The following is a 13,682-nucleotide window of genomic DNA, read 5'->3' as shown; positions in this document are numbered from 1 at the left end:
TGTGTGTGAGGTGTATAATGTTGTTTAACTCTTTAGAGCCCATAGTGGCCGTGGATGACTTTTCTTTCAATTACTATAGCCTTTTTTTCTAACAATGTAATGTGTGTCAATTTCGCAACACTAACTTGCTAACAACCTGTTGTCGTATTCGTGTGGCAGTTGTCATCAACCAGAAACCGAAAACAGGGTATGCTGTCATTTGACTTTTCACATTTTTTTTCACTTCATTATACAAAATGATGGTGCCAAAGCAAACATGACTTTTCATTGTGAAAGACGCTGTATCTCTATGTTGGTTGGATTCGGACACGTTCATGTACTTTGAAAAGCAACGTTGTCGAGGTGAGTGAAATAAGTAAACAGCAGAATATGTTTGGTTTTGTCAATGATGCTGTGGGGAATAGCTCTCAGATTAGCAGATCCTGTCATGTCATAACTTGGTTGGTACAGGCGAGCACATCATTGATGGAACTTGAATAATTGCTCTCTGTCTCATGGAAATAGCTCCAGTGTTTAGCTGTATATAGTCAGTTAACATTGTTGGTTGTTTTGTATTGTTTCTACCAATGTAATTCATATAGAAATGGCCCAAGCTGCTTGCTATAGCTAGCTAGCAAGCTAGTTAGTATGTCAGTTGTGTGTAGCAGTAAATTTGAGCTGTGCTCACAGAGCGTTAACCTCAGATTTAAGTTTTAAGTTCCTCGGCATACACATCACAGACAAACGGAATTGGTCCACTCACACAGACAGCACCGTGAAGAAGGCGCAGCAGCGCCTCTTCAACCTCAGGAGGCTGAAGAAATTTGGTTTGTCACCAAAAGCACTCACAAACTTCTACAGATGCACAATCGAGAGCATCCTGGCGGGCTGTATCACCGCCTGGTACGGCAACTGCTCCGCCCACAACCGTAAGGCTCTCCAGAGGGTAGTGAGGTCTGCACAACGCATCACCGGGGGCAAACTACCTGCCCTCCAGGACACCTACACCACCCGATGTTACAGGAAGGCCAAAGTGATCATCAAGGACATCAACCACCCGAGCCACTGCCTGTTCACCCCGCTATCATCCAGAAGGCGAGGTCAGTACAGGTGCATCAAAGCTGGGACTGAGAGACTGAAAAACAGCTTCTATCTCAAGGCCTTCAGACTGTTAAACAGCCACCACTAACATTGAGTGGCTGCTGCCAACACACTGACACTGTCACTGACTCAACTCCAGCCACTTTAATAATGGGAATTGATGGGAAATGATGTAAATATATCACTAGCCACTTTAAACAATGCTACCTTATATAATGTTACTTACCCTACATTATTCATCTCATATGCATACGTATATACTGTACTCTATATCATCGACTGCATCCTTATGTAATACATGTATCACTAGCCACTTTAACTATGCCACTTTGTTTACATACTCACCTCATGTATATACTGTACTCGATACCATCTACTGTATCCTGCCTATGCTGCTCTGTATCATCACTCATTCATATATCCTTATGTACATATTCTTTATCCCCTTACACTGTGTATAAGACAGTAGTTTTGGAATTGTTAGTTAGATTACTTGTTGGTTATTACTGCATTGTCGGAACTAGAAGCACAAGCATTTCGCTACACTCGCATTAACATCTGCTAACCATGTGTATGTGACAAATAAAATTTGATTTGATTTGAGATGTCACTTTCACTAGCTAGCTATACAGACCACCAGCTAACTAGCTACCAAAATTAAAGTTAGAGTAATTTGTTTTTATCTGTTGGAATAGGTTATGGTTTGTAATTTTTGCTAGGTGCAGATATGCATAGGCTATACATTGCCTAATTTTCCTATTATTTGAAAGTTTAGCTGTCGTGTTACACAATGCCCAAACTGTACGTGCGCCATTGTGCGCAAATTGATTTTGTCCCCCCCCCCCACACCAAACACAATCACCACACGGAGGTTGAAATATCAAAACAAACTCTGAACCAATTCTATTAATTTGGGGACAGGTCGAAAAGCATTAAACAGTTATTGCAATTTAGCTAGCTAGCTTGCAGTTGCTAGCTAATTTGTCCTATTTAGCTAGCTAGCTTGCTGTTGCTAGCTAATTTGTCCTGGGATATAAACATTGAGTTATTTTACCTGAAATGCACAAGGTCCTCTACTCCAACAATGAATCCACACATAAAACGGTCAACCAAATCGTTTCTATTCATCTCTCCTCCTTCCAAGGTTCATTTTATTCTTTGGACTTTATATGGTGATTGCCAAATACATTTAATTACAAGGTGCATTACCACAACGGACCTCAGTTCATCTGTCAATCACCCACGTGGGTATATGTTCCTAAAAACCAATGAGAAGATGGCACGTGGATATATGATTCTAAAAAACAATGAGGAAATGGGAGAGGTAGGACTTGCAGCGGGAATCAACTTCTATTTTAAAGCCTGGCAACACAGACGTTTGTGGGCACGTGCAAGCAGTATGGGTGCAATGATTGAATAAAATGTATGTGTAAATTTATTTTTGCAACACTCGCGCACGCGACATGTCCGGGTTAGGCATGGTGCAAACCCCTTATTTGGAAGAGAGTGTGTATGGTTGAGAAAAAGAGTGGAAGGAAGAGAGACGACCACAATTGTATCCTATTTGTTGCTCAGGTCAGTGAAAGCAAGGGAAGTGGTGTGAAGATTCAGGACAGCAACAAAAGACAGGGAGGTAGAGGAGTGGAGGGATAGAAATATGGAGTAGAGGGAGGAATGGAGTGAGAGGAGAATAGAGGGGAAAGGAATAGGATAGTGAAGTGAAGGGAGAGTAGAGGGAAAGAGGAAGAGGAGAGTGAATGAGAGGAGAGTGGAGGGAGAGAGGAAGAGGAGAGTGCAGAGAGGGGAGAGGAGGGGGAAGAGGAACATGGAGAGGAGGAAGAAAAAGGGAGAGGAGGAGGATGCAGAGGGAGAGGAGGAAGCAGAGGGAGAGGAGGAGGAAGAGGGAGGGGAAAAGGGAGAGCGCACTCAAGAGGGGAGCCTATGTTTCCATGGAGTATGTCTGCCCCAAGACCCACCATTTACCCTTGTACCACACAGCCTGGGCCTAAAGTGACAGTGGCAAGGGTTTTGGAGTTGTTTCTAAAAGTGGTAGGAACTTATACCTGTTCCAGAGCTCGATTACAACAAGAAAATGGGCGGTGTTGACCATCTTGACCAACTGAGGAGCTATTACAATGTAATAGAAGTGTGTGTTTTGGGGATGCTCAACATTGCCATCATAAATGCATACATTGTGTGGAAGACCCTGCAAAGGCCCCTTCACAGAAACTGCTGGTGCTGGTCCATGAAGTCTTTCAAAATAGAGCTTGTGCATTCACTTTGTGATATGGCTACAGTGCCAGGAAGAGGGGAGCCAAGAGTGTGGCACCAGGGTTTGTGGACCAAGATGTAACTCATTTGAAAGCAGGTGATGTTTGAAGAGCACAAGAGAGGGTGTGTGGTATGCATTTGGAGTGGACGCATTCATTGAATTGTTGTGAAAGTATGCTACTAGTTCAACATTTTGTGTCAGGCCTAGTCTGTACTAAATATTATTGAGAGAGGTTATCCACATTTGAAATAGAGTCTGAATAGTTTTTTGCATTTTTACATTGTTACAGAAGTAAGAATAGCTGTCAATAAAATAGCCTACTTTGTGTGGGTTTTGAAATACTTTCTGAATATTGTCCTCTGGTCACATTATATGTAAATAATATTTATAACTATAACATGTTATACTTGGTACATTTTGAGTTGGTAATTTAGTCAAATTCATTACAATTGAAAAACTCTAGCTCTTTTGTTGTTGTTGGTGTTAATAATCTTATGATAGTGTCTTTACACAATGGAAGACAAAATGAGTGTTATTCCCATTGACATGAATGTGGTGTCATACAGTATTAAAGAAGAAGTTGTGCTCTTAAAAACTAAGTTGACTTGTAATTGTCCTTTGTTCTGTTTTTGAGCTGTCTGTTTAAAATGTGTGGGAAAATGTGCTTTATCTTGAACATTCTCAGTCATCTACAGAAGCAATCTAGGTTTCTATTGGGGTCTAAAGGGTTAAATAAACACTCTGTGTGACCCTGATTTAGCCCACTGCAGTAAAAGTTTAAACTGCAACAAAAGTTTTGTAAAGTGTACGAATATTTAAAGATAAATACACAACGTAGGGAATTAACGATCAACGATCAATTTTGGGCCTCACTGCAGTGGTGGTCTGCGCTCACTTTCTGACGCATCACGGCCCGCTGAAGGTGCACATGAGCAGTGTCCCATGTCTCCTCCGAGCGCCTAAACTGATCTGGCTCTGATGCCACGGCGCCAGAACCGGCTGGTACCCCAGTACGCACTGGAAGGGGGAGAAGATAGTAGAGGAGTGGCGGAGCGAGTTCTGGGCCATCTCTGCCCACTCCCCCGGCCGGTCCTGGCAATACGACCGCCGAAACTTACCCACATCCTGGTTCACTCTCTCCACCTGCCCATTACTCTCAGGTGAAAACCCGAGGTAAGGCTAACCGAGACCCCCAGACATGTTGTATATCTTCCCAGTTGTATATCTTTATCTTCCCAGTTGTATATCTTCCCTCTGGGCAAGTGCCTAGGGGCCCTGCACTGGGCGCACACCGAGCAGGAGGAGACATAAACCCTCACGTCCTTTGCTAAAGTGGAGCACCAGTATTTCCCACTAAGACAGAGCACTGTCAAACCGATGCCCGGATGACCAGAAGAGGGTGACGTATGGGCACAATAGATCAAACGGTAGCGGACAGCAGACTGAACGTACAGACGGGGGGGGGGGGGGGGGGGGGGGGGGGGCTCTGTACGTAAAGCCCGCACAATGTCCATGTCCAGCTCCCACACTACCGATGCGCACGGGGGAGACCTGGTCTGGACTTTCCACCGTAGTAGCACTGATGGAAACCCCTAAATACCTCCCCGAGCACTTTCGTGACCACCCTGTTAGAGCCCTCTGTTGCCACGAAATAGCGGGGTCATGACAGGCCAACCAGGGTAGGCCCAGCACCACGGGAAACACAGGAAAATCAATAAGGAAGAGACTGATTATCTCCTTGTGACCCTCCTGCGTAACCATACCCAGTGGAGCGGTGGCCTCCCTAATTAGCCCTGACCCTAATCGTCGACTATGTATGGTGTGCACAGGGAAAGGCATATCCACAGGAACAATGGGGATCCCTAAACTATGGACAAATGCTCTGTCAATAAAATTCCTAGCTGCGCCTGAATCTACGAGCTCCTTATGCTGGGAATGAGGGGAAAACTCGGTTCTGGGTGAGCCTGGTACCGATTCACCTGGGGTGACACGAGAGTGCCCTGCCTGCTGCCTCGACTCCTAGAGGAACCTCCCCAGCATTGACCGGCAGTGTGCCCTCTGCGGCCACAGATGGTGCATGGATCGGTCCCTCCTCCGTCCGCCTTAATTGCAGCACCTCCCAGTTTCATGGCTGTCGGAGCGGTGGTGCTGGGGGATGGAATCGACAGACCCCGATCTGGAAGTCCGCAGGTAGCCAGCAGCCAGCAGGTTTTCCAACCTTCAAACGTCACCTGAACAAGGAGAGGGACCAACATCGGCAGAAGTCGTGACACTCTGGTAATTTTTACTTGTTTTTGCTGTTCTCCAAAATAGCATTGTAGAGTTAAATGTTCTTATAGAAATGAAGTAAATGAGCCTGTTGGGGCTAGGGGGCAGCAATTTCACTTTTGGATGAAAGGCGTGCCCAGAGTAAACTGCCTCCTACTCTTTCCCAGATGGGAATATATGCATATTATCATTACTGGTGGATAGAAAACACACAGTTTCTAAAACTGTTTGAATTATGTCTGTGAGCATAACAGACCTCATATGGCAAACAAAAACCTGAGAAGAAATCCAAACAGGAAGTGCAAACTCAATTTAGAAAACAGTGCCATTGGATGTCCATCTTAGATATGGATGTTTATGCACCTCCTAGGGCTTCCACAAGATGTCACCATCTTTAGATTCTGGTTGTATGATTCTACTATAAAGGTGGGGCTCATAATAGCTCTTTGAGTTGGTGGTCTGGCAGAAAGCCTCGGTCTCATTGCGTGCGGGCACGAGAGCGTGTTCTTGCGTTCCAATGACTTTCTTCAGACAATGAAATTCTCCGGTTGGAACCTTATTGCTGATTCATGTTTAAAACATCCTAAATATGGATTGCATACATCATTTGACTTGTTTCTACGACCTGTAACGGAACTTTTTGAGTTTTTGTCTGGAGGAATTGCTCGTGCTTTTTGAGGATTGAATGATGGGCTGAACAAGCTAACAACAAGTGGCTAAATTATGGGCTTTTTGGAACTTTATGGAACAAATTAGTCATTTATTGCCGAACTGGGATTCCTGGAACTGCCTTCTGATGAATATATTCAAAGGTAAGTGAATATTTAGTGTTTTTTTAGCTTCTGTTGACGCCAAAATGGCGGCTATTTCTCTGGGTTCTGAGCGCCGTTCTGAGATTATTATTTTTCCGTAAAGTTAAAAAAAAAAATCTGACACAGCGGTTGCATAGAGGATACGTTTATCTTTAATTCTGTGAATAACACTTGTATCTTTTATCAATATTTATTGTGAGTATTTCTGCAAAATCACAGGATGTTTTGGAATCAAAACATTACTGCACGTAACGCGCCAATGTAAACTGCGATTTTTTATATATATACATGCACATTATCGAACAAAACACACAATACATGTATAACATGATGTCCTATGAGTGTCATCTGATGGAGATAATCAAAGGTTAGTGATTCATTTTATCTATATTTATACTTTTGTGACAGTGAAAAATCGCTGTGTGTGTTTTTGAATTTGGTGGTCATCTAACATAAATATATGTTCTGTTTTCGCTGTAAAACATTTAAAAAATCGGACATGATGCGTAGATTAACAAGATGTTTATCTTTCATTTGCTGTTTTGGACTTGTTAATGTGTGAAAGTTAAATATTTGTAAAGAATAATTTTTTCAGCTGAATGGGTGGGGAGGGGGGGGGGGGAGTGTTCCCTTGCGCCCCCCCTAGCCCCAACAGGTTCAACTTTCTTAAAATGTATTTGATGGGGGTTCAGAGCTAGGTACTAATTTACATAGCTTTTATTAATGGATCTCATCAATTTATAAATTACAATGCATGGAAAATGCCGTTATTACAATCAGAAAAAATAAAGTAGATGCTTTTCCAATTGGATCTGGAAGATTCGCTCGACCTTATTAATGGCTTCCTCACGCGCAAAAGTGCCATCCCCAGCTTCCAATTGGCTCATTGGTCCCTCCTCCACTCCCCTGTGGACACATTCCCCAGGTTGTTGCTGTACATTAGATTGTGTTATCAGTTAACTTACCTGGTAAAATAAGGGTTAAAAATATATATACTGTACAAAAATACAAACACGTGTTCCCAAGTTGTATGAGCTGAAATAAAAGGTCCCAGAAATGTTTGATATGCACATAAAGCATATCTCTCTCAAATGTTGTGCACAAATTTGTTTACATCCCTGTTAGTGAGCATTTCTCCTTTGCCAAGATATCCACCTGACAGGTATGGCACATCAATATGCTGATTAAACATCATTACACAGGTGCACCTTGTGCTGTGGACAATAAAAGGCCACTAAAATGTGCAGTTTTGTCTCACAACACAATGCCACAGATGTCTCAAGTTGACGGAGTGTGCAATTGGCTTGCTGACTGTAGGTATGTCCACCAGAGCTGATGGCAGAGAAATTAATGTTAATGTCTCTACCTTAAGCTGCCTCCAACGTTGTTTTAGAGAATATGGTAGTACGTCCAACCGGCCTCACAACCACAGACCATGTGTAACCACGCCAGTCCAGGACCTAAACATCCGGTTGCTTCACCTGCGTGACCGTCTGAGACCAGCCAGACCGTCTGAGACCAGTCACCCGGACAACTGATGAAACTGTGGGTTCGCACAACTGAAGAATGTCTGCACAAACCTTTAGAAAATGTTTCAGGGAAGCTCATCTGCGTGCTTTTCATCCTCACCAGGGCCTTGACCTGACTGCAGTCCCCAATGCATGCTTTTAGAAGGTGAACTGACAATTCCACTATTGTTGTTCACAGCACACACATCAGCGTGTCCCCTTATCTCATTACCAGCTGATTATCAGCTGTTGTCAAACACACGTGAGTCTGGAAAGACACTTCTCTTCCTCAAAGTGTGCAGCAAATTTGACTAGATGAAAAGCTGAAATGAGTATAACAAAATATTGTCTATTATATTGACAAGATATTTGAGTGCCTGTCTCTAACAATGGAAATACATGTCCTCAAAGATGTCAGGCTGGCGAGAAGTGGCGACATCAGGTTGGAACATTTTAGCCAATGAGAGAGCAGACAAACATTCATTTTTCGTATACCTAAAATGCCTACTATTTAGAATGCAGGTATGGGTATTCAGACACGGCTACTCACTCATACATGAAAATAAAATATGGATTACAAAAGCGACGTGGTACAAAAACATGTTTTTATAATTCTTTATTGTTTTCATATGAAACAAATCAACTCTCTCCACTGTCTTTGAAGTGTCTTTTCATAAATTTCGTACATTCATATCATGTTAATTTGAAAGAAAACATCTTTGAACTTGGCACTTAGAAAACAACCAGAAGGAATTATCACCTTAATTTAGAACAAATTTTACAAAGCCATTCAAACAGTAATTTTTTGTATAATTTTGTATCTGTTTTTTAAACCCAACTTAAAAAATTGAGAATATTCAAAATACAGTTTTTTTTTCCACTCACCTCTTTTTGTCCTTACTTACAAATATGTACATGAAAGTCATTTTCCTAATTCTGTTTTCCTCCATATTTCTTCAGCGAAAAATAAAATAAAATTCCAGACATTTATATTTTCTCTCACCTGTGACGTTTGATCCTCACCACAGTCAACATGAATCCTGATCTTATCCACATTCTGATTGGGCCCACATTTTCAGACATGGGTCCACGCATTGTTGACCAGATTTCCTGGTCCCTCCCTGTATGCAAAATATTTAACAAAATAATATTTCCAAATAATATATATTTTTTAATACACATACAGTATTGATGCCAAAAGTCAATGATTTCAGAGGGTTGTGTAATGATGACGTAAATGGTTTCACTGTCCAGATCCGTCTACACTTGTAAGATAGCCATCTGCTCACAATCAGATCACAAAGCATCTTTCCATTATCTACACCTGTCAAAAAATGTGGGCACAATCAGAATGTGGGGGAAAAAAGATGCATGTTAGAACCTAGTATAAATGGAGCTTGAGTGTCTGTGATTGCGCTGAGGCTGAGGCTGAGTAGTCAGATTGAAGTCCCATGGCTTACATCAATGGCTTCTGGAATGGTTCTTCCAGGCCCTGATTGGTATGACTTTGGCATTGGTGTCTTGACAGGGCTCTGTTGGCAGAGCCCCCCGTTGGGTGCCCTGTGTTTGCAGCGGATAGCGGGCATGGTGGCGCTGCTGAGGGGTAGGGGGAGGGTTCTGCCAGTGCCCCTGCCAAGTGTCCTTCCTGCTCCTTGACCCTCCTGGAGGAAAGTGGTCACAGAGACCGACTCCCTGTGATGGCCCAGGTAGTGGTCCCGTGAAGGCAGGCCTTCCAGGGACTGGCTGGGCTGCATGCTGCTGATGTCCAGGGCAGAGATCTCGATAGATTGGCCCGGCAGCTGCTTGTGCACCATGTCCTCGTCCAGGAGGCTGTTCAAACGCTTGTGGACCTGCTCTAGATTCACCTCTTTGTCCTGGAGAGAGAGAGTGAGAGAGAGTGGAGGAGAGAGAAAGGGAGAAAGATACAGAGACAAAGGTTATTAGGGAGAAGAAGTGCAAGAAAAGTGAAAAAGGGGGGGTAAAGAAAGGTTTGAAGGAGAAAGAAGCTGTGATGAGCAATTGTTTGATTTAACATAGTTAATTCTCTGTCTACATTACATTTCCTATTGGAAAAATATGGAATTTGAATGTTGATTTACTTCAAAACAATATTATTCAAGGAACACTAACGTAAAACCCACGTAAACACTACGCTGCAATCACAAGCTGGAAAATTCAAGCATAATGGTGGTGAGACATTACCTTACAACAAAAAACTAAATGATTTCATCTGAAATGTGTTATTTTAAGCATGTATCCACAATTACAATGAACTATTACCAGAAAGTCTCTTCCTTCAGTACACAGCAAATTTGAAAGTATTAATTTAACACCAGGCATGCTAATTTGAACACTCGTCCAGTGTTTATTTAGGTACTTACTTTCTCATCAGTGTTAATTTAACCCTTTTTGTAATGCTAATATTGAAACTCTAAATGTTAAGATATAACATTTTAGGTGTTGTTCAAATGACGCACGGGAGCGTTTTTTCAACACTCATCCAGTGTTTATATAGGGCCACTCAGTGTTAATTTAACAGGTTTAGTGTTCATATTGATACAGTTGGGAGTGTTAAAATATAACACCTCAGATGTTGTTCAAATGACCCATGGGAGTGTTTTTTCAACACCCCCAGTATTAAGCAGCAACACCTTTCAGTGTTGGGGATCAACTCTAGAGAATGCATTCTGTAGCTGAATTGACACCAGGAAGTGCTAAATATGCACACTAGGAAATAACCATTTTTTGTCTGATTTTCTCCCACTCATAAATCAAGCCTGCAAGTAGAAGGCAAGTTAAAAGAAGAAATAAAGGATTTGTTACAAGAGTAGTGACTCTGCTTTGTTTCATGTATTTATGCCACAAACAGTGCATCACAGGCACATTATAATGAAAGAGGTGCATCACAGGCACATTATAATGAAAGAGGTGCATCACAGGCACATTCAAATTAAATCAGTGCATCACAGACACATTAAAATGAAATCAGTGTATCACAGGCGCATCACAGTCAAAACAGTGCATCACAGGCACTTTAAAATTATTTGCAGAGTTGCTATTTAAAACAAGTGGAAGCCCTCAAAAGACTAGGTATGCAATTTTCTTGACAAAGTTGCCAATAATGTCATACAAAGGAACAACATAAAGGCTCTCATCAGCACCATAAGCACTTTGAAGGATAAAAGGATTATACAATTTCAGATCATCAACATTGACAACAACACTATCAAACACAGCGAATGCATGGTAATGTTCTCTGAAATTATCAGTATGCAACTTGTCCAGCAATAGGTATACAATATAGTCAACCACAAAAGTCTGGGATTTCATGCTCCATCTTACTGCAAACTAACAGTCCCTCTCTGTACTCTGTGCCATCCATCTTCACCCAGCTGGTAAAGTAAATGGCTTTCTGCATAGTGACCTGAAGTGACGCTGCCAACTCCTCACCACCAGTAAAATCACTCACGGAAAACGCTTTCATCGGTCCATACTGTCACACCCTGGCGATAGAGGCTTTTTATTCTCTATTTTGGTTTGGCCAGGGTGTGACTAGGGTGGGCGTTCTGTTCTTTTGTCTAGGTTTTTGTACTTCTTTGTTTTTGGCCGGGTATGGTTCTCAATCAGGGACAGCTGTCTGTCGTCGTCTCTGATTGACAACCATACTTAGGTAGCTCTTGTCCACATGGGTTTTGTGGGTAGTTGTTTTCTGTTTTGTGTTTCTGTACCTGACAGGACTGTTTAGTTTTCGTTCATTCTCTTTGTTGTTTTGTTTTGTGTTCAGTTTAAATAAAAATAACATGAACACTTACCACGCTGCGCTTTGGTCCACACCTACCTCAGACGAACATCGTTACACATACTCTGTATATCGCAATGGTGATATCTCCCTGTGATGGCCTATAGCAAATGTGTGTTTTTTGGCAAGGGACTTCTTGCCAATGTTCTTGGGGTTTTTGAGGGTGTTTTTAAAGAGTTTGTACTTTCCTCAAACCTCATGCTCCACATTATGCAATAAAGGACCGATTTATCTTATGCATGCTGGGTAATGTATGCATGCTGGGTAAGTGATGTTAAGGCATTATCGAATGTTTCAGACACACAGTCATGCCCTGGCTAAGAAAAGGGGAAAAAAACTGTTGATTATTTGAAGTAAGATGAGCAGTAAATTCCAGTTCTTATTTCCCGGTGGAACCTCCCCAAATCAAGTCAACGTTTCTCACAAGACACAGAGTTTGAATAGAATTAAGTGCTATGCTATTTCCACTGTTCTCTAGGTTGACTTTAGTTGGACAGTTTTTGTGCTCCAAGTACCCATAGTCAAACGAGTAGATTCTAGAGAGAAGCGCACGTTTCGAAATCAAGGGGTTATCCATAGGCATTACTGACAGTAGAGCTTGTTTAATTTGTTTAATTTGGGAGTGCAGCCCAGTAGTAAGCTCTTCTAAATCACACACTACTGTTAACACGACACCACAAGTAAGCAACTTGTCAATGATGGAGGCACACATATCTTTAGCAAGACTGTAAAACAGACCCGGTAAGTAAAATAGCACCGGAGCAAATCAAATCAAATCAAATGTATTTATATAGCCCTTCGTACATCAGCTGATATCTCAAAGTGCTGTACAGAAACCCAGCCTAAAACCCCAAACAGCAAGCAATGCAGGTGTAGAAGCACGGTGGCTAGAAAAAACTCCCTAGAAAGGCCAAAACCTAGGAAGAAACCTAGAGAGGAACCAGGCTATGTGGGGTGGCCAGTCCTCTTCTGGCTGTGCCGGGTGGAGATTATAACAGAACATGGCCAAGATGTTCAAATGTTCATAAATGACCAGCATGGTCGAATAATAATAAGGCAGAACAGTTGAAACTGGAGCAGCAGCACGGTCAGGTGGACTGGGGACAGCAAGGAGTCATCATGTCAGGTAGTCCTGGGGCATGGTCCTAGGGCTCAGGTCAGTTGAAACTGGAGCAGCAGCACGGCCAGGTGGACTGGGGACAGCAAGGAGTCATAATGTCAGGTAGTCCTGGGACATGGTCCTAGGGCTCAGGTCCTCCGAGAGAGAGAAAGAAAGGGAGAAGGAGAGAATTAGAGAACGCGGTTCGTTGCTCCAGAGCCTTTCCGTTCACCTTCCCACTCCTGGGCCAGACTACACTCAATCATATGACCCACTGAAGAGATGAGTCTTCAGTAAAGACTTAAAGGTTGAGACCGAGTTTGCGTCTCTGACATGGGTAGGCAGACCGTTCCATAAAAATGGAGCTCTATAGGAGAAAGCCCTGCCTCCAGCTGTTTGCTTAGAAATTCTAGTGACAATTAGGAGGCCTGCGTCTTGTGACCGTAGCGTACGTGTAGGTATGTACGGCAGGACCAAATCAGAGAGATAGGTAGGAGCAAGCCCATGTAATGCTATGTAGGTTAGCAGTAAAACCTTGAAATCAGCCCATGCTTTGACAGGAAGCCAGTGTAGAGAGGCTAGCACTGGAGTAATATGATCAAATTTTTTGGTTCTAGTCAGGATTCTAGCAGCTGTATTTAGCACTAACTGAAGTTTATTTAGTGCTTTATCCGGGTAGCCGGAAAGTAGAGCATTGCAGTAGTCTAACCTAGAAGTGACAAAAGCATGGATTAATTTTTCTGCATATTTTTGGACAGAAAGTTTCTGATTTTTGCAATGTTACGTAGATGGAAAAATGCTGTCCTTGAAATGGTCTTGATATGCTCTTCAAAAGAGAGATCAG

The 13,682-nt window shown here is 42.5% G+C and overlaps 1 protein-coding gene across 1 annotated transcript in view; it reads right to left on the bottom strand.

The window, feature by feature from the left end:
* Positions 1-8,541: 8,541 nt before the first annotated feature.
* LOC110502511 (glutamate receptor ionotropic, delta-1) overlaps positions 8,542-13,682 on the bottom strand; it is a 457,066-nt gene continuing 451,925 nt past the window's right edge. Inside the window, exon 16 of the mRNA XM_036960054.2 lies at positions 8,542-9,814. Within this exon, the coding sequence (XP_036815949.1) occupies positions 9,377-9,814 (438 nt within the window). The 3' untranslated portion in view covers positions 8,542-9,376. The remainder of the gene's footprint in view (positions 9,815-13,682) is intronic.

The sequence above is a fragment of the Oncorhynchus mykiss genome, chromosome 23 (assembly GCF_057628025.1).
Source record: "Oncorhynchus mykiss isolate SJ-2025 chromosome 23, ASM5762802v1, whole genome shotgun sequence".
Classification (NCBI taxonomy): Eukaryota; Metazoa; Chordata; class Actinopteri; order Salmoniformes; family Salmonidae; genus Oncorhynchus; species Oncorhynchus mykiss.
This window is presented reverse-complemented; position numbering and strand designations above follow the sequence as displayed.